This window comes from Neodiprion pinetum, chromosome 1 (genome assembly GCF_021155775.2).
Source record: "Neodiprion pinetum isolate iyNeoPine1 chromosome 1, iyNeoPine1.2, whole genome shotgun sequence".
NCBI classification, from domain to species: Eukaryota; Metazoa; Arthropoda; class Insecta; order Hymenoptera; family Diprionidae; genus Neodiprion; species Neodiprion pinetum.
This window is the reverse complement of record NC_060232.1, coordinates 31,054,866-31,074,744: the sequence shown is the minus strand read 5'-3', so window position 1 is coordinate 31,074,744 and position 19,879 is coordinate 31,054,866. Positions and strand designations below refer to the sequence as shown.

General features: G+C 37.3%; 5 protein-coding genes across 10 annotated transcripts; all 5 read right to left on the bottom strand.

Annotated features, from left to right (window-relative positions):
* Window positions 1–174: 174 nt before the first annotated feature.
* On the bottom strand, window positions 175–6,209 carry LOC124219338 (zinc finger protein 345). 5 transcript variants are annotated; one of them, XM_046626782.2, is made up of 8 exons: window positions 5,419–6,209; window positions 5,044–5,294; window positions 4,842–4,944; window positions 4,243–4,595; window positions 3,408–3,770; window positions 2,947–3,301; window positions 2,271–2,569; window positions 175–2,183 (listed from the first exon to the last, which is right to left on the bottom strand). In XM_046626782.2, the coding sequence occupies exons 2-8, from the start codon at window positions 5,242–5,244 to the stop codon at window positions 1,632–1,634; spliced, it is 2,226 nt and encodes a 741-aa protein (XP_046482738.1). In that variant the 5' UTR covers window positions 5,245–5,294; window positions 5,419–6,209; the 3' UTR covers window positions 175–1,631. The 5 variants fall into 5 exon arrangements, with proteins under 5 accessions (XP_046482738.1, XP_046482913.1, XP_046482827.1 ...); XM_046626957.2 differs by having other exon boundaries at window positions 4,258–4,595; XM_046626871.2 differs by having other exon boundaries at window positions 4,243–4,592.
* Window positions 6,210–6,284: 75 nt separating this feature from the next.
* bug (thioredoxin domain-containing protein bug) lies at window positions 6,285–8,008 on the bottom strand. Its single transcript, XM_046630348.2, has 4 exons — window positions 7,716–8,008; window positions 7,316–7,530; window positions 6,842–7,068; window positions 6,285–6,769 (listed from the first exon to the last, which is right to left on the bottom strand). Exons 1-4 carry the CDS (start codon window positions 7,738–7,740, stop codon window positions 6,415–6,417), a joined length of 822 nt encoding a protein of 273 aa, XP_046486304.1. The 5' UTR covers window positions 7,741–8,008; the 3' UTR covers window positions 6,285–6,414.
* Window positions 8,009–8,245: 237 nt separating this feature from the next.
* Window positions 8,246–10,960, bottom strand: LOC124220162 (glyoxylate reductase/hydroxypyruvate reductase-like). The gene is made up of 5 exons (XM_046628700.2): window positions 10,861–10,960; window positions 9,831–10,142; window positions 9,439–9,759; window positions 8,854–9,311; window positions 8,246–8,744 (listed from the first exon to the last, which is right to left on the bottom strand). The coding sequence occupies exons 2-5, from the start codon at window positions 10,046–10,048 to the stop codon at window positions 8,623–8,625; spliced, it is 1,119 nt and encodes a 372-aa protein (XP_046484656.1). The 5' UTR covers window positions 10,049–10,142; window positions 10,861–10,960; the 3' UTR covers window positions 8,246–8,622.
* LOC124220634 (NAD-dependent methylenetetrahydrofolate dehydrogenase) lies at window positions 10,177–12,353 on the bottom strand. Its single transcript, XM_046629867.2, has 5 exons — window positions 12,221–12,353; window positions 11,810–11,961; window positions 11,530–11,714; window positions 11,074–11,442; window positions 10,177–10,982 (listed from the first exon to the last, which is right to left on the bottom strand). Exons 2-5 carry the CDS (start codon window positions 11,881–11,883, stop codon window positions 10,633–10,635), a joined length of 978 nt encoding a protein of 325 aa, XP_046485823.1. The 5' UTR covers window positions 11,884–11,961; window positions 12,221–12,353; the 3' UTR covers window positions 10,177–10,632.
* Window positions 12,241–19,705, bottom strand: LOC124224819 (cyclin-dependent kinase-like 4). Of its 2 annotated transcripts, XM_046637022.2 has the most exons (8): window positions 19,274–19,705; window positions 17,693–18,517; window positions 17,165–17,344; window positions 16,290–16,484; window positions 14,866–15,157; window positions 14,282–14,666; window positions 12,580–14,205; window positions 12,241–12,298 (listed from the first exon to the last, which is right to left on the bottom strand). In XM_046637022.2, exons 2-7 carry the CDS (start codon window positions 17,696–17,698, stop codon window positions 13,887–13,889), a joined length of 1,377 nt encoding a protein of 458 aa, XP_046492978.1. In that variant the 5' UTR covers window positions 17,699–18,517; window positions 19,274–19,705; the 3' UTR covers window positions 12,241–12,298; window positions 12,580–13,886. The 2 variants fall into 2 exon arrangements, with proteins under 2 accessions (XP_046492978.1, XP_068989176.1); XM_069133075.1 differs by lacking the exon at window positions 19,274–19,705 and having other exon boundaries at window positions 17,608–18,934.
* Window positions 19,706–19,879: the final 174 nt, after the last annotated feature.

Here is a 19,879-nt window from a genome sequence, read left to right as displayed (position 1 = left end):
TTGGGCCGAATTGATAAGATATGAACATCAGGTTTCGATTTTTTTTTTTTCTTTTTTGAGATACAATTCGAACATACCTAGCAGATTAGAATATAAATATACGAAAGTATCACTTTGAGTTACAATATAAGTTACTAGAGTATTTTATTTGGCAGACTAAGTGGTACAAGGTACTTCATATTCGGTATACATGTATTTACATAATTACAGATATATGTATGTGTACATGTTCACAGTTCAAGGAATTCCCTTCAATTTACCTATACCTTGTCTTTGTTACATATATATTTACCTCTTTAAGTTAATAAATTAATATAATACTCTTACAATGTATTTATTTTGAATAAATAATATTATATCCTATGATTGCACTAATATAGCCGTATGTACCTTTTGTACTTGCAAGGTTAATTGTTAATCAGTCTGACTTCCTTCTTTAGGTCAATTAATTCCGCATTTTTCCATTTTGAAACACAAACAATCTTCGAAAGTTTAAATAATCTGAAGTAAAGTACGACAAAGCTAGTACATTGTACCAAGCGCAATTCAGTAAATTTAAAACGCAGTAATAAGTTTCACGTTATTTGAATATTTAATTTTGAAAGTTGGATTAAATCTTTAAGATTTTTCGCCATATTTTAGCTGAATTCACTTTAAAAATATCATTATTTTAAAATAACTTTTTCTTTTTTTATAACAAGGTTAAACAACTTTTAACCATCAAAATTAATTAGTCATTAAGTCCTTTACTTGGATTGGAAGTTGCAATAACGATAAAAAGAACGTAAGTAATCCAGAAAGTGAAAAAACATTTGAAAAATTTAATTAGTTGCACTGCATCACGTTTTTCAAAACGTCAAGAGATTACTAATTCATAAAAAGTAGAATAATTTGTAATTATTAATAGAAATATCTAAGAACGTTTTTTTTTTAATTAGGAGGAGCCCAACTTGGCATTGTATTATCTACATTGCAATAAAATTAATATATCAACTAAGCGAAATAACGGTTTCCTCGTACCTCGTTATTGCCAGATAGTACCATATTGTTTCGAATATAAGTAGAGGTTTTTTGGTGCTAACATGACCCCCAAAACTCGTCCTTGTCTTATACGCGGGGTTGACTTATATTCGGGATTTTTAGAAAATGTACCTTACAGACTAAAATTGGTTTTTATGAATAGTTCAATCATCAGATTAGACAACTGGGATTCACGCTGCGATATTTTAATCTACCCAAGTTCCATTGATATCTACTTAAAATCATTGTAATTTATAAATTAATATCTAAGTATACTTTTGTTATATTAATTTTGTTATAAAAGTCGATTTATATTCAGTACCTAAAAAAAGTCTTGAAATGCAGACTAAAAATTAGAGGTCGACTTATATCCGGGGTTGATTTATATTCGGAACAATACGGTAGTATGGTGGCCAATAAAATCATTTAATGTGGAATTTCAATAATATTCCGTGTACTCCAGTTTTCGTAATACTTTGATGTACAGTTCCTCTCAGTGTTTCTTCAGAGCTTTGCCATTGTAGAGCGTATCACTTCAGTAGTACCTAACTATTAACTGGTAATGTCGACAAACGCAACATAACAACAAAATTTCACTAGCTACAATATCCTCAATCAGATTCCTCTGCTTCGGATGATTGTGCAACTGGTAATGGTGAAGGAATCACTAGATCATCGTCATCTACTTCCTCTTCAGGAAGTAGAAAATTCTCTCCTTCGTGTACTTCTTCTTCTCGAGATGGCTCGGGAGGAGCTGATATATCTTGACCATGTTGTTTCAAGTGATCTTTCAAGGCGAATGCTCTACCGTACGAAGCTCCACAAATAAAACAACTAAATTTAAGATTATTATCTTTCTTGTGCGTTTGTATATGCGCACGAGCAGCATATAACGAGGCAAATGGTCTGGAGCATTCGGTACATCTGAATGGTTTGGTATGGCTATTTTTATGCCCTGCAAGTTGAACTCGAGTTTTAAAAGTTTTCGGACAATACGGACATGTGTATGCTCTTTCTTCCCCATGAGTGAGCAAGTGATGATTGTATACTGAGGATGCTTTAAACCTCTTGCCACAGTGTTGGCAAACATAAGGACGAACTCCGGTGTGAGTTCGCATGTGTAATGTCAAACAGTAAGACACGCGAAATGTCTTGCCACATACCTGCAAAACGAATTTTTTACTTAAATCTCGATTCGGTAGGAATAAAAATCACGCACCCATTTTTATTAAATATTTTTTTAAACTTACCTCACAAGCATGAGGTTTCTCACCAGTATGAATACGTTCATGTTTAACTTTTTCGTGAGGTCTAGCAAAACGACGACCACAATGTTGGCACTGATAAGGTTTTTGGGCGTCAGCACTTTCACTTCCTTCCCCTCGAGGTGGAGTTGGTGAATGAGACTGATTTGGCTCAGTATGGACTGCAGCATGCATTGCCAAACTATCAGCTGATTCAAACTTCCGATTGCAAATAGTACAGGTAACTGAACCACCAGAATGCAAAGCCATGTGTGCTACTCGATATGATTCAGACAGAACTTTTCCTGTAAACAAAATTCATCAATATTGTCGTTACTTGATTTTAAGAAGAATTTTGAACGGTATTCAACCGTCTGTACACTAGGAAGTCCGAACTGTAAGTGGACTACTTTTCATACATATATTTTTTACCAACTGCTGACCTGTCAAATTTATTATCTAATCTGAGATCAAATTCTCAAAATATAGACTGTAAAACGAATCATACAGCGTTTTGACTTACAAATAAAAGGTGAAACAATGTAGGTTTTGTTTTAGGAAAATTAGAATATGAATTTTTCAGGGAGTGTCCAAAGAAAATTAATAATTATTCCTTCAAAGAAATGAAGGTATTGTTTAACTGACTATAAGAATAGAGTGAGATAGGGTTGAATAGTCATACCACATTCAGGGCAAGTAAAGGTGGCACTGTGAGTGCCTTCTGGAGCATCAACATGCCTTGCCCTCACTGGCGCATGCATTCGCGAATGCAACCGAAGACTTTTGTGAGATGAGAACTCTGTGCCACATGTGGAACAGACGAACAAACGCTGCATCCCTTCTGTTTCACTATCATGTACCTTCATATGTAGCTGCAATGCTCGGGCTGTAGCAAATGCTTGATCGCAGTGGTTGCATTGATTATTACCACGAAGACAGACATGGACCCGAAAACCTCCCAACTTAGCAAAATGTTCAAGGCACTGATTGCAACGGTACATCCGTGTTGGTCCTGGAGGTAGATTCTTATCTCTGACCTATGAGTTATAAATAAGGGAAAAATGAAACCTAATTGTAGAATTAAAGAATAGAATGGTGATTTGTTTTTCATTCCTCTTTATTTTACTTGAATTTTTTCCGCACCTTTACACCTTCCACGTTTGAAAAAAATTTCTCAATCATAGGTGCTTTGGCAGGTGCAGGTGAAGATGTTGGCCGATCCCAAAATCTCTCAATCTGTACCACTTTTCTTGTATACAATCTGCCCTCACTATCGACACATTCCTCTGTTCTTAAAGTATTCATTGTTTGCCGCTGACGACTTCCTGTTACAGGTGTCGGCTCCTGCGGCGGGGTAATCGAAGTAGGTGTTGGTAGGTTTTCCAGTGGTGGTTCCGCCATTTCTAAGACAACCTCTTGCCCATCGTGAAACTCTTTGATATGCTCCAAAACTGAGTTGAAACTCATGCCGCAACTACTGCAGCTATACATGGCATCAGCTTCCAACTGTAAAACGACATAATGACTTTATAAAGAGTTGAATGTTTTCAAATAGTGAAAAACAGAAGCTGCAAATAAATATGTGAAAGCCAAATAGGTATTTCAGTTTATGATGAGACTTGAAAAATCAGCAGCACTTCAGGCACTTACACACTACAATTAATGAAGTTAATCTTATTTACTATTTGATTCTGGATAACATTTTACATGGATTTAAATTACTTCCCTAATGCAAGAAAATAATTTGAAGAATTAGAAAATTAAGCAATACTCTAGTATATAGTTACAAGCTAATATTAGTTAAAAAATATAAGTTAGTATCAAGAGTTTTAGATGTTTTACTACTGTTATATACCAAAATCTAACTGTGACCTCACCACATGTGCATTTCCAACAGTATTATGGAATCTGGTGTCAGTGGATTTGGGAAAACGTTGACAGGGTTGACATGCATACAGAATAAAAAATGAAGTGTTACCTCTTCAAGTTTTACCTCGCAGATTTCCTGCTTTACATGAAGAAGTTCTGGATCATTGATGTCTTCTACTTCTTCAACATCTGCTATGAGACTATGAGTATGGCTCATCAAATTACTGTCTTCATTGTCCATAAGTTCTGGACCCCCAGATAAAATAGTAATAAGATTTTTATCAGTATCTTGATTGTCTGCTTCAATTGTTGTTAATTCTACCAATGGATTTGGTATTGGAGATTTGCTATCAGCTTCATTAACTACAGACGGAACTGGTGATTCCCGAGCTCTCGGCACAGGGGTAACACCATTGACTTGTCTTTCCTCAACATCCATTTTTTCCATCACATTGAATTCTTCTATCATGAAATTATATATTTTTTTTTTTCAACAACTATTTTGAGTCACAAAAAATGTTTTACAACAAATGTTCAAACCAAATTTGACAGCTGCATATTTTTATACAAACTTTTCACTATCACTATGGAAATAAACTGGATCACTTCTCTGGTCAGTGAGGCAATACAGCAACAATGATGAACTTTCTTTATAGAATGTTGCATATGCTGTATAAAAATGAAATACAGATTATGAATTTTTCTAACCATTATCACCAGCTTGAATGGAACTTGGTTCGCCCACAATCATAATGTCTCCATCCTTGACAGTGGCCAAGAAGCTCTCGCTAATTTGTTCCACATTTGCCTCCTGCCAAACAGAGAAAGACGATAAATATGGAATATTAAGAGACACCATTTTATTTTCACTTCAAATCTAATTCAGCGACGCTTTTAGTTTGATACTCACCATCAGGACTTCACTTTCTGACTCGGGTGACTGACCGCAGTGATCCAGGTGTTGAATCAACGCTAATACAGAGTCAAAACGTTGGGAACATCCAGGGCAGTATAAATTGTCCGTAATACTTAGTAAGTGATACTTCAATGACTGAGGATTGTTGAAAGTCTCGCCACAGCACATTGGACAAACAAGATTCAGTGATCCCATATCTTCTTCAGGGTGTGCCAAGGGAGGCGTACAATGCCGTCTAACCTAACCTGCCTCCGTTACGTTAAGTTAATCAAAATTTATATCTTCCTAATTTTGATAATATTTAATCTGATATTCTACTGAAAAACATATTAAAAAATTGTTGAAAATTATTAATTCATCGCGACATACCAAATCGTGTCATGTTCTCCAATGTCGAATGAATACTCTTTAAATGCGAATAATTGTGCTTGGTTATTAGTTGGATTTGATTTCAAATGACGATTTATCGCAGCGATAATAATAAAATTCCTCCATGAGAGACAAACTTCAACACGAACAAATGCCGAGCACAACAATCATGAAGTTAGGGAAATGATAAGTGAACTGCGAAGTCTGCCATTGCACTGCGAGATTGTTACAAACTGCTGAACTCAATTGATATATAAGATTATAAATGCCCCATTCATTAACATACTCAATTTAATAATGCAGATGTTTCGCAACTTTTTTTTCATTATTTTAAACGATTGATTATTGAACACATTCATACCCAGTACAAGATAGACCCTGATCACGGATCGCGAAGTTTTGCAGCATACTTTTGACAAAGCTAATACATGGCGCCAATTTTAAACTCGTTACGAGCTTGGATCTAATCAACGTCTACTTCGTTACCAAACTAATACTGGAAAAATTTTGAATTCAATAAATGCTTCATTGCTCGGATCTTCCGTAAATAATGTACATGCGTAAACTTCTTCGTAAAAGTAAAAGTACAAAATTAATAACTTCGGACTCTGGCGTCTCAAAAGTCATCCCCATTTGAAGTACATTTTTATTGTTCTCTTGTAGTGACATCGTCATCTGCAAGTTTTGGATTACTACAATCAAATTCGAAACGATAAATAAAGGATCAGATAGTCTCAGTTATGAACGTATATCCTATACTGAATCGTGAAATTTACAAATTTCCGCTTTCGTACAACTTGATAAAACTTGAAACAGCATCTGCATGCGCGAATTTTGAGAATCCAGTTTTCATAAAAAAAAAAACGTTATTATAAAAAATTTTTTTTTATTTTGATATTTTTACAAATATAACGAAACGACTGCGAAAGTTAAATTCTTCCACCTATACGAAATATGATGTATTATTCAAATTCCTAATTGAAGAGGTCTGACCTTCTAATCGGTATGCTCGTGTTGAGCGTTACTTTCCCGCCAAGTATTTTGTACTAACTCAACAAACTGACGCCACCATCGGCTTTTTGATGTAAAATACAATGAACATGCAGCTATAAACGCCCATGATAATAGCAGACAATAATCAGTCTCATTAGACGGTGTACTCGGCACAGGTCCTGCAAAATCCGCAGATGTAACATACACGGCCTCAGTCGGTTCAAGATTCGTTAAATATTTAATGAATTTAGTAAACGTGTCGACAGTGTACTCTGTGCCATTGAATTTAGACACAGGTTTTCCATTGTGAACAAGCATTAATGTGGGAACACCGACTATTCCATACTGCGTGTTGAAGCTAGAAACAAAAACATAATTATTAATGACAACCAGTAAAATTTTTTTCCATTTCTTATAATTAAGACTTTACCTCTGGTATTTAATAGCATCAACGGCAACCATTTTGATATGTGGAAATATTCTGGGCATAGCATTGAAGTGAGGAGCAGCTTGACTACTGAAAACACACCAACGAGCGTAAAAAAATACAAGTATGCAGGCACCAGGTAGCTGTTTTCCTTCCTTGGCAGTTCTAGTTTTGTTTCCTGGTCCAGGTTCGAGAATTAGTAATTCCATGAGCCTGCTAGCATTAACCATCTGGAATATTATAATTAAATTTTTCAAGCCTAAGTAGATAATTTCCTAAGTCGACTGCATATAATAAAAGAATCTTTAAAGCGTCAATGTTGAATTGATATTTCCGAAAGTTTTTTGAAACTTCTGGATGATATATTAGTTGTACCCAAGGCACACGTCGCAAACACAATAATGAACCTGGATTAGCTGCATGTGTCAAGCCTAATCAATGTTTCTGAGCCAATCGTTTTTAGAGCACATATTTTACCTCGACTGTTCCATATTCCTTATTTGATAAGCAATTGGCTTTAGTAGTATTGGGGGAAACAGTTTCGGCTGTTACATTCGAATTAGTCTGATTATAGACTTCTTTTTGTGCCATAGGTTGTTCTGATTCAATGGTTTCATTCGCCAATTCGATCGCGATTGTTGGAGCTCGGGATTCATTAGTCACTTCTTGTGCACTTGCAGCAGCTAATAAAACTATCAAGAGAGAAAAATTAATACTCGTTTCAAAAAATTTTGACAGTCAAAATTTTTTGCGGTATGAATTCTTAACACAAACATGATAAAGAGTTCCTGCAAAAGAGCCTGGCAATCACTGAACGATATTGTTGATTGTCAGTATTCTAAATGAATTAGATGATTTCTAAAGAGAAAATACGTACCTAAAGTGAAGAATAATTTAAACATCTTATCGTACAGAATTATTTGTTACTTATAACCTATAAAATGTTTGTCACTTTTACGTAAAAGAAATTCACAAGTAGGTGAAACGTGAGCAGGCTTCCGAGGTCAAATGATATCACTTTTCATTTTCAATACGACTAATGAATTAAATTATTCACGTCATTGCAACATGTTAAATATTGGTTTCTATTATATAGTTATCGCGCATATTTGACATATTATGCAGAGATACGCGAAGTGCGGGCACTTCAGTTCGCTTAACCAGCGGTTCTCAACTAGTACCGATGGCTAAGATTCTTCAAAATAACTTTAAAATATTCAGGAGTCCCCCCTGTTGTTTGCAACAAATGAAGGACGGTTAGTTTATCTCTATTATTGGCTACATATTTCTCGAAGTTAAACGTGCATTAATATTCCAAAAGGTACAAAGATTAATGAGGCTGCTCACTGTGGCGGTAGCTATACTCCAATATAAAATCCATGTTGATTTTTTAATCAAGACGGAGCGGAAGAAAAATATTACTCAAATTTACAGCCCGCAAAAGTTTCAGTTTATTCCATATATAATGTATGTATTATTATATTTATATCTTTGTTCCGCACAGCCATCTCAAGTGCATTGTCTACAGTAGTGCTCGGATACTGTCAGCTCCATTAGAAATTGCATTTATTGTTTATTCTTGTCGGATAAATTGCCAGATCTACTAGACATTTCTTACTATCGAAATTTCGTGTATTGAGTTTTATTGTGAGTATAATTTTCGCTGACGTCAATGGAAAGTATTGTATAGTAAATTAGACTGGTACTGTGTGATGTTCAAAAGTTTGATTTTCAATGTCGAACTATACCCAATCATTTATACCGAAGTCAATTGTCGCCATAAACTACAGATCGAGGGGCAATGGCATTTGTGTGTTTTCAAATACCGCCAGAATATTGAGAGCAGTAACTCTAGCCATTTCATCTCTAGTCTCACAGCTGGCACTTCCTATGTGCGGCAAAATGACTGTAACAAAAATGCGAGTTTCAATCATCTAGAAACGACGATGAAGTGGGTATACATAATTGCTAGACCAGAATGAGTAATATGTGACACCATAGGGTGAACATTTTACCGCAATTATCCAGTTTCAATAGTTCACTGTCCAGAGGTATGGGCTCAGGAGTCATGACGTCTAGACCAGCTGCCCTGATGGTGCCATTTTTGAGAGCTTCTATCAATGCAGGCTGATCTACGATCGGTCCTCGACTGGTATTGACAAAGATAGCAGTTTTCTTCATTTTCTCAAACATTTTTTTATTAAATAACCCACTTGTTTCTGGTGTCAGGGCACATGTGACTATCACAAAGTCGCTTTGTGCGACCAGATCATCTATAGAAACTTTGCGCCCACCAAATTCTGCTGCTTCCCTTTTTTCAGTTCTACTCGTGTACAGAATTTTGGCTACGTTAAAACTCTTCAGGCATTTTGCCACTTGAGCTCCGATGCGGCCAAGCCCAACTATACCCACAGTAGCGTTACTCAATCCTGGTCCACACATCCAAGTCGGAGCCCAAGAAGTCCATTCCCCTCTGTAAATGACTTTTGTTGATAACTGAAATTTTTGCTTTGTTAATAAACAATGTTCCTCACCATTTAATCTGACAATTTGCAATTAAATGTGGCATTACTTTTAACTCAAACTTCAAAACTTAATACCTTGATATGGCTTTATTTGCCTCCAAGAGTCTTCTTGATGTTGCCAGTAATAAAGCGACTGTCAGTTCGGCAGTGGCATCGGTTAATATACCAGGAGTATATCCAACTTTGATATTTCGCTCCTTCAAAGCCTTCAGGTCTAAGTGATCAAACCCAACTGACATTGTAGCGACCACTTTGAGCTGAGGACCAGCAGCAGTCAGGATTTCTTCATCTATTTTATCCACAAGGGTACAGAATACTCCATCTACTCCAGCAATTCTTTCCATCAACATGTTCCGTGGAATGGGTCCAGGTTTATCCCAAATAACCAGATTACATCTGTGAATGAGTAGTGTTTGACAACCTTCAATTGCAAATTATATTCAATTACATTGAAATCCTGTACTCACTTTTTTTTAAGTAGCTCTAACCCAACAGTAGGTACATCTGGTCGAGTAACAAGGACTTTTGGCGGCTTATTTGCTGCAACAGATTCTGAAGTGGAAGACATTGATAACCTAAGGTGTTTCGAACGAATCTTGTCTGAGTTGATCAGGTTTTGTTCAACCTGGAGCAATCGTTTTGCCAGGAATAAAGGTGATGTTGATCTTCGAATCAAGGACACCATTCTGTACTTGCCACTTGATTTGAAGAGTAGGGTAATGACCTCGAGATAACGTTTGAACCAGGGGTTCTCAGGCGTTTCAGCAGCTGCTGTCAGTCTTAAATGGGAAAAGTAGAGGAATTTGTGTAAATATTTTTTCTAATGCTTTAAAATGTTTATGCAATACTAGAATCAACAATACTGTAAATAAACGTAAAAATAAATACAGGTGTGTAAATAGTGCATACTGTTGGAGAAGTTTTTAGGATGACAATAAATATACCAATTTAATTCTAAACAATCACCCAGCTTATGCTAAAATAATGTAAGAATTCGTAAATTGGCTCGCATTGCTTGTTAAAATAATGTCACTTACAATAAAAAATTATAGCAATTATAATTATTATTCCCTTATAATCTGCTCATTGTTTTAATACCTAGAAAGAATACTTAAGGAAATTTGATAACTTAATCGAACAGCAATCAGTAATGCTGTTGAAACAGTTATCAAATTGTAATACGCTTTACAAAGTTTACAAAAGTTGCAAACTTATCTTTAGATTTACACTACTTAAGCATCAGAAGGTATTAGATAATTTGCAATGTTATCATTTATTTTGTTGATTACGCTTAGCTGCAAAAAGAGTATTTTGCATTAAAATAGCTACAGTCATTGGTCCAACTCCGCCAGGCACAGGTGTAATGTGCCCGGCGACTTGTTTCACTCCATCAAAATCAACATCTCCAGTCAGTTTGAACTTCCCTCGTGCATCTTTGACCCTAGTTATCCCTACGTCTATTACACATGCTCCAGGTTTAACCATATCTTTAGTTACCAAGCCAGGTACACCTGCAGCTGCTACCAACACATCAGCTAAGATGGTAAATTTCTTTAACTCTACATGCGACGTGTGCCGATGGCAAATTGTCGTCGTCATATCCAAAGCACCTGTTTCACCTGAAATAAAACGCATCAAATGTCGTGAGATTATCAGGAAAGATTTCAAGTTATGAATAATTTGTATAAGTTTGGTAGAAGTTTAGAATACCATTGCCATCAGCATGAAGAAGCAAGGCTATCGGTAATCCTACGTGTTTAGATCTTCCTATGACAACAGCGTTCTTTCCAAATGTTTCTACTTTGGTTCTGATTATTAATTCCTTTACACCTAAAGCTGTTGCTGGTACAATTCCCTTTTTATCAGAACTCAAATTCCCTATATTCTCGGAGTGAAATCCATCAACGTCCTTAGAAGGTGTCACAGCGTGACAAATTTCTTTCTCATTTATCCCCTTTGGTAAAGGTAATTGTACCAACACACCATCCACCAATGGATCGACATTGTACAATTGAATTCTTTCTATCAAAGCAGCTTGCGCTACATCATATGGACACAATATAGTTTCACTATCGATTCCTGAAACAAATTCAACATGTGTTTCACATTCTTTAAGTAAAAATGTAGTTGATGTTAACAATACTACATGAATCTGTTTGTACATACCGACTGATTTTGCCGCTTTCATTTTATTGTTGACATAAGTTGTACTGGCAGGATCTTCTCCGACGAGTATCGCGACTAATTTAGGTCTTCTCATGCCAGATTGTACCCAAGAATCAACAGACTGTTTAACTTCCTGTAAAATTTCACCAGCTATCTTTTTACCATCTATCAACTTAGCTTCTTGTCTGAAAATAAAAATAAATTAGTAACATAAACCAAATACTCAATATCAATTGCATTGTATCATTCGTAATATATTTATACCTGAACCCATACATACAGTATTTTAGAAGTATGAAAATTTCGGTCGGCATTTGATGGTTTTATCAGTGATAATATCCAACGTTTCCACATTCTAGTTCGGCAATATTTCAATTGATAAACCGTGAAGCTTCTACCAGCTGTAAGATGCGGAGCCTTTCGATCTGCTGACTGTAATATAATATTAAATAATATGTGAAATTCTACGAAATATTCTAAATGTATTATGACCGAACAGCATACTATGTACACGTATGTAACAATAGGAACAACATTAACACTGAGCATACGTGCCATATAATTGTATGAGCACGGTAGTGATATTGCAAGCTATAGTAAACACGAAACATTTGATATAACCATTCCATAGAACGTGCAACGAAGGTTCTAACTGTTGGAAAAGAAGAGCCGGAAAAGAAATTTTTCTCACCTCTGTCAAAGCGCAGCTATGTTTTCGCGTGGAATATCACAAGACCGGTTTGCCTGCGTGGTACGCAATTCATATTTTCTGCATTTTTGCGCTCGAGAGTGGTGAGTGCAGTTCGAGCAGAGATCCGGAGCAGATTCAAAAATGGAAATAGATGCTGGTTGAATTAGCCGCCACAAGGGGCGCTACCGACGACGCAGTCGTTATTTGAATCGTTTAATCGATATGATTGAAAACAGGGAAAGTAAAATATTATGTGCATGCCATTTACGGGACGGAACGAATTAAAATTGTACTATTATAATAACAATAAAGTCCGACTCGAGTTGTTTATAGAAGTGCTAAAAATGTAAATCATTCACCGTGATTATTGATCCCTCGGATTTTCCTTGTGCCAAGCTGCGATTTACCTACATATATCAGTTCATATTTTTACGCATTTTTTACTTGCGTAATTTTTTTCGCCAACGAATCGAGGCGCCGCAATGGATATAAAAACGCTATGGGGAGTTTAAGGACATAAAACTTATATACCATCGAGAATACATATCTTACGTTATGGTACTTCGAACATATTCACATCGATTTTTTCCAGCATTGTTTCTCCGACGCATACATACCTCTGGGCATAAAATTATAATAAAAGTTTAATTTATGAATAGTACAGACATGTATTTATTATCCTAGTTCATTCAGTCTATCTTTCGTTGATTTACATAATGTAAGTATAGGGTTTCATTATATAACTTTCTTCTTTTCTTTTCTTTCCTTTTGTACAAATCATACACGCTTGTGCAAGGTTTGCTACGGTGATATGCTTATTTTCAATTTATACTCCTTACGATTCACAATGTAATCCATTAGTTGGGTCGACATCAACCCATTAATTTTTATTAATTGTTTGTTGGTTTTTCACGAGTCACGTCTAAGCGCAGAGAATATTTATGAATTGATCTTCACAGAGTATGTAAAACGTGTTTGATCACGTAGAATGAAAAAGAGAAAGTAAAATGAACAAATAATAAACGTGCATGATATTACCGAATTTTTTACGAGAATGTGATTTTCATATAAAAAAAAAAAAAGATTTCTTAACGGGGGAAGAATTATGCGGGTCAGTTTACGAAAAAAATTTGATATAGGTATCTTTCTCTGATGATAATATCTGCACAGATAAAATTATTAACACCATCTTGCAGACCTTACCGAGCACGGAGAGGGTAACAAAGAAATGAAGTAAACGCATTGGTTCGATATCATTCACAGGTCCATTAATCCGGGCATTAGCTATGATGAATTTTGCCTCAACTAATACACAAAATAACTAAACCAAGCACTACGGGGATCATTCCGAGGGCAAGCATTTCACTTGAGCACCATCATACCATTCCTGTCCAAGTTTTTGGTAACTGTAGGTATGGGAATATCATTTCACGGGGATATTTTTCGCTCGTAGAGCTACGACCTTCGCGGAAACTATTTGCATCTATAATTGGACGCATTCGTAGAAAAAAATCTCCGTGCAAATGATGATTATCCAACATACGACAGCTGTTTAGCTTATACATCAAGGCTGCAGCAATATATCGTACTCTGCACAAGTATATAAATGTAGATGCAAATTATAAAATCTAAAATTGCATAATGTAGCGAGGTCGATGACGCGCGATCAGCGGTCCACGTGCGGCAGATCGACCCTCTTCCTCTTCGTGTTTTCTTTCGCATGGCTGGACTCCCTTGAGGCCAGAGCGGGTAAGGAGCATCCTTTGGTACCCGGAACAAGTATGCCCCGATGTTCAAGGCGTCTTATGTAAGTCGTATTTGGGACGACGGAAACGGGCCCGAAATAGCAGGACTCTCTGGCCCTGTTCATGGCGAGAAGAGGCGGCCTTTCGATCGACGCCACGGACTCACGAGCTCGTTCAATTTCTGGCTGACACATGTTCGTGTTGCAAGTGCCTCCGCCTCGGATCAAGGTCATCTGCCAGCTAAAGAAGAATCGGAAATGCACGATGTGAGACGCAGAGTGCTTATGCTCCAAGCCAAAAAGTCAGTGAATCATACCTCCCGGTGCTGCTGTGACAAGTTCTGGCTGGTCTCTCAGGGGGCAGCTGGGCTGTCACTCTTCGGGATTCCAACCGTTGCTGAGTAAGGGGACAATCCATTATCTCCTTAGCTATAATTTCCTTAAGATCGACTAAAAAACGCTCGGCAAAAGAGTCCTGAGTGAATATAGGATGGTCCAGCAGTGTCGCACAAGTCGGACGCATGTCGGGGTCCATTCTCAGACACTGAGACAGGAAGTCTATCGTCGTCGATGGCCAAGACGGAAAAATTGAACGTAGTGATCGGATGTTCCCCATCATACAGATGTCCGTAGCTACTCGTCTCATCCCACGCATATTGTTATTCCTCACCATCATCGTTTGGTGCTTCTGACAAAGATTACCTGCACAAAATATCCAACGAATGTTGAGAAAATTGATCTTGGGATGAGGAGACGCGTATATAATTTTCTCAATAAGGGTGAAAATTAATCCAGACGAGTGTGTGTAATACCATTCTATTTTGAAACTTCAGAGGCGAATCATAAACTAAACAATAGTAGATTACATCAGATTTAACTTGACCAGTTTGTACTTGCTCACCCAAAAGTTTCATGATCTGATAGAGCTGATCGATGTCGCTATCCCCTGGGAATAAGGGGTCCCCGTTGACGGCCTCGGCGTAGAGGCATCCGACGGCCCAAACATCGACTCTCTTGCCGTAGTGGGAATCCCCTACCAGAAGTTCGGGGGCCCGATACCACCTTGTCGCGACGTAATCCGTGCAGGACTCATTCGGTCCGGGTGACATTCGGGCAAAGCCAAAATCGCACAGCTTGACAATGCCGTTTGGAGACACGAGGACGTTCTCAGGTTTCACGTCTCGGTGCATAATCTGGCGTATAATTTTTAAATAAATTGGGAAGACGATTCGATCAAAGATTTTCTCAAGGTATATTACGCATACTTTAAAGATATATTACAGGGTCGTGATTGAATTATAAATTATGGAAGATATGAGGAAATGAATTATGCTAGTTACGTAGATGACCTTATCATAATTCTACCCAATTTTCTAGGCTTCAATACTGCAATTCAATAGAAACTGGAAGTAAACGTGCATGATTCTATTTCATAGATACAGAGTTTATTGGACGATGGTTTCTTCGCGGTATCATTCGACTGCGGTGTAGAAAGTACAATCGAGCGTTATGAAAACTTATGAAGATCCGCACAGCCATTATCGACGTACCGTCAACTGTATGACATAATGTGTTTTCAAGGAACAGCTCTTCCAAGCATTTCTGTATCACTCGGCCACAAGGGGGCCTTTATACCCGCTTCTGGTACATACGTTGATGCTATTGAGCAAGATAAGCCCACATATCCGTCCTACAGCATCAAGCTGAGCATAAAACCATCTATGGCGCGACTAACATGCAGTTGGAATATGTAACAAACCCCATACGTTAACCAGCTTAGTAAGATCTAACATGAAAACATCTTAACGCGCGTTAACTTGAGCGCGTCTGTCTAATTGCGTGGGATGAAAATGCAGACCAAGCTACAGTCGAACATGTTACAAATAAAAGTATATTTATTTAAATAATCCCACCGATTTTCCATAATAGTGGTTAATGATATATATAGAATATCTACGCAATCATTCAACATATTAATTTGCTATTGAGATATGCTGTATGTGCAAGAGTAACAAAATTCTACAAAAATTGAATCGTCACGTTTACAATTCTGGAAGATTACGCACAGGTTTGGGTATCTAATATTAAACACATTGAGAAAAAAAAAAGAAATGCTTTAAAAAATTTCACGCATACAAAGTACCATTCTTGACGAAGACTAAGTACCTAGCTGAGAATTTCTTGGTCTTTTTTATTTTTCAAATAATAAAAAGCCACGTGTTTGGGTGCCTGACAAATCTAGAACATCTGTGCGGCTCTCACTTGATTATATTCACGCCCAGCTATGCGACGATCTTACATAACGAAGTGGCGTTCGAAACTTACATGGTTCGTGTGACAGTAATTCAGCCCTCGAAGAACTTGAAATATATGACGACGAGAAACATCTATTCCAAGGCCGGTTCCGACTGCCTCTAATTCGTCGAGTAATGTGTGGTCCAGGTATTCGAAAACTAGGTAAAACCGTTTGCGTCGACGAAATACCTCGATCATATTCACTAGATTTTCATGCCGCAATTTCTGTTGGGTTGACAGAAAAATTAGTATTCTATTCTGACGGCTGCGTCCTGCTGTAATATTCGACTATAAACGCGAAAGATAACTAATATTACAATGACTGCTTAGTTATTATTGCAGATGCTATAGCTGCGGTATTACAAGTCACAATCGAATTACAGGCAGCGAGCTTTTTACTACTTGGCATAATTCTGGAAGTTTTACGGCCACATAACCGATATATCCTTCTTTCAAGTGTCCTATATAGGATGGAAGAAATTTGAGGTCGTGGAAAGCCAAATTTAACAGTTTGCAATACTGTTGGAATTCATTTTTCACGAAAATATCAGGAAAGCGGAGGTGAGGAAAGCGAGTTGGCTTCCGTTTCAGAGCATAAACCACTCAAATTTCGCATAATATTGGGGGCAGTTATTACAAAACAGTAACTTTGTCCTGAAACTACCACTGATGTACAGACATATCTTATATCTTGGCACATGCATAGCGTAAAATTCGAATGAATTTCAACGGTTAGTCTGTATCCGTCCTTCCCGGGTAAAAAATAAAGGTTATATAGAAATATACAAGTAGTTGGCGAAGTGGTTTTACTGTAAATTGTATTACAGATGAAAAGTCTCGTTTTTCGACGTCGAGTTGTATTTTGAAAATAAATGAATTATATGAATTATAAACTGCACAGTTACCTTAAGCATACGAATTTCTCGAAGTGCCATTTTACGAACGTGAATATCCTCTTCAGTCTCGAGGAATTTCTTTATCGCCACAATCTGTCCCGTGTCCCGATGTCTGCATTTCATGACAACGCCGTAACTTCCCTCGCCGACAACTTCCAAGCTCTCATACTTTTCCATATCGCTGGTAATCTGTGTTGAAACGGTCAGTGATTTTTTAATCAAACATATTTAGCGATAAGAATTTTTCGTCGATGATGCAGTTAAAATAATGATTTTGGTTTTTACAAAATCTGCACGTTTTCATCTACCGATCCGTAAGGGTCATTATAAATTCTCGTTGCGTATTTTGAAGGGAGTTACATTTTCAAACTACCTATAATAGTATAATTACTTTACTCGCTACATCTTCACATACACAGAGAATAAACTTGAAATTTTCGTTGATCACACACCTTCCGAAACTTAATCGTCAGAGATGAAAAAATTGAAACCAAAATCGCAAGGCAAGAACTCCTTTTCAATGTTCTCTTTAATCACCTCCATCCCCGAGTGCTGTTCACCAAGTTGTACGGAGTCGTAATTCCTGTTGAACACGAACACTAACCGCTCCTCATCCTCATATACGGCAGGGTTGACACATGTTTATCGGAACGTGAGCACTTGCCTCAAAGTTCCAAGGTCACACGCCACCTTCATGCGTTTGGATTCAATTTTCCACGTGACACGTTTCTGGGATAATTTTCAACTCAACTTTTCGCATGGTCTGTAACACACCCTGATCGGTATACGTACTCGTATTAATTATCACAACACCGTGAAGGGCCAAACAGCAAATATACTTCTGGTTCGTCTTCCAAGGTCACCAATTAGGGTCAAAGGATGAAGGTCAGTTTCGCCCCGGTCCACTGGCCGGAGATACACGCGATCACACGTGATTTAACGCTTTCCCCTGATTTAATCCGGGGATGAACTTCGCTGATGTGATCAGGGTGCACCTTCGTCCGCCGCGGAATAACAGGAGAGTTGGATTCAGGCGCACGTCACCAAAATAAATTTATCGATTGTAAACAGGTTAGTTAGACTGTGAGGAACGAGGGAGGCGGGGGTCGTCAAGCTTACTCCGTTCACGTTGGCCCACGATGACAAATGCCATGCGATAACTTTCATCGATAACTATTGATCCTGCCGTTAATTGTAAATGGTTTCCTAGCTCTTTGGCTGCCTCGGCCGACCCCGCAAAGAGAAACCAGAACCAAAGGAATGTGAGACGGAAGTGAAAATTCTTGTCGAGATGATTCCTGTGATGCATGTAATCTTCTCCGCATTCTCAATAGTCACACAATAGTTTGAATTGACGGATATCTAGAGCATAACGATCGTTAGTTAATTACTGCTTTTTAAAAAACTTCAAATTTGTCTATATTGTCAATTTGTGCCGACTTATGGAACGATGATTAATCCAGACTGTGATATGTATACAGTTGATAGAGTACGATACAAATTACGTAAAATAATTTTCCCGTTCCATCAGCAACGAAGTTTTCAAGTATTCGAACAACTTTTACCTTGAGGGCCCGACTTTTGCCACCCTACCAATTATATCCGTAATAACTGCGAATTTATTCCCAGTGCCTAGTAAAAGAGGGGATGAATGTTCAGTAAATGCGGTCGCAGAGAAAGGTTGTACCAAGAGTCTTCAGTCCACCGACTGACACAAAAATTAGTCACGACCTACGACTATATGTGGTTAAATCCTTTGACTAATACCATTATTTCTTATAGCTGTATGAAATATAAACCATTTGCCCTAATTTTAAGGTCTACAAAATTTCGGCTCATTGTTTTCACAAGCTGTAATATGGATTCATTTTCAACTTTAATCTACTGTAATCATTTTAAACATGCATTAATTTCGATAGATCAGCCATTGGTCTAAAATTTTTAGACGACAACATTTTTCCTCGCATCAGTTTCGATCATCGTATTGATTATACGGTATGTAATTAGTGGAACTAAAAGAGTTTTTTTACCGCACCATTAATCAATGCCCAGAAAATGGGCTCGGATATTATTAGCACGGGTTCATTGACTGTCATTGTATGACGTAACAATCAGTACCTTTTGTATATATTTCCGCCACTTCCAGCAAACCGCGATGTGAATACGCCGGCAAAATGATTTTGCCGTCGATCGTTCGATCCAATATTCTTGACCTTCTAGCTGTGAAAATAAATTCTTTTGATATATATTCATCACATACGTATCTGCATTATACCAACATCTAGATACGCATACTCGGGCTTGTGCCCCTATTGAATCAGTCAATCTGTGTTTATTTTAAATCTAAGTTTTAAAAAACCGATTAGTCATCCAGGCATACATAACGTAGGATAAACCGAATGGTAAAATTTCTTTTAACCACAGTGGCACCGTTAATTGTGATATTAACAGCAATAATAGTGCGAGAGAAATACATGGAAGAAAAAATGATTGCGTTTGAAAATTGCGTTTGCATCGCAATATGTAAACAATTAATCAAGTTCAATTGAATGGTTGGTGCATCAGTATGGTTGAAGCAGTTACTTTAAAATATAGGTAAGTAGCTCTTCATTCCTATTAACTGTAATTTATTGTTTCTATCAGCAGATGATAAAACTGAGTAAACGGTTCCAGTTGTAGTCCTGACCGAGGACAAACATTCCCAGTGTAGGAGTCACATGTGTA

Coding starts and splice junctions, on each gene's coding strand:
- LOC124219338 (XM_046626782.2), bottom strand. CDS start 5,244: ATGGGATCACTGAATCTTGTTTGTCCAATGTGCTGTGGCGAGACTTTC. Junction 3,771..4,242: donor GCGAGGTAAAACTTGAAGAG/GTAACACTTCAT, acceptor GTCGTTTTACAG/TTGGAAGCTGATGCCATGTA. Junction 3,302..3,407: donor CAAACGTGGAAGGTGTAAAG/GTGCGGAAAAAA, acceptor TATAACTCATAG/GTCAGAGATAAGAATCTACC.
- bug (XM_046630348.2), bottom strand. CDS start 7,740: ATGTTTAAATTATTCTTCACTTTAG. Junction 7,531..7,715: donor TAAATTATTCTTCACTTTAG/GTACGTATTTTC, acceptor CTCTCTTGATAG/TTTTATTAGCTGCTGCAAGT. Junction 6,770..6,841: donor GATGCTATTAAATACCAGAG/GTAAAGTCTTAA, acceptor TTTTGTTTCTAG/CTTCAACACGCAGTATGGAA.
- LOC124220162 (XM_046628700.2), bottom strand. CDS start 10,048: ATGGTGTCCTTGATTCGAAGATCAACATCACCTTTATTCCTGGCAAAA. Junction 9,760..9,830: donor TTAGAGCTACTTAAAAAAAA/GTGAGTACAGGA, acceptor ACTCATTCACAG/ATGTAATCTGGTTATTTGGG. Junction 9,312..9,438: donor GCAAATAAAGCCATATCAAG/GTATTAAGTTTT, acceptor AGTCATTTACAG/AGGGGAATGGACTTCTTGGG.
- LOC124220634 (XM_046629867.2), bottom strand. CDS start 11,883: ATGTGGAAACGTTGGATATTATCACTGATAAAACCATCAAATGCCGAC. Junction 11,715..11,809: donor TTTCATACTTCTAAAATACT/GTATGTATGGGT, acceptor TTTTATTTTCAG/ACAAGAAGCTAAGTTGATAG. Junction 11,443..11,529: donor GAAAGCGGCAAAATCAGTCG/GTATGTACAAAC, acceptor AATTTGTTTCAG/GAATCGATAGTGAAACTATA.
- LOC124224819 (XM_046637022.2), bottom strand. Junction 15,158..16,289: donor ATTACTGTCACACGAACCAT/GTAAGTTTCGAA, acceptor ATTATACGCCAG/ATTATGCACCGAGACGTGAA. Junction 14,206..14,281: donor TGTCACAGCAGCACCGGGAG/GTATGATTCACT, acceptor ATTCTTCTTTAG/CTGGCAGATGACCTTGATCC.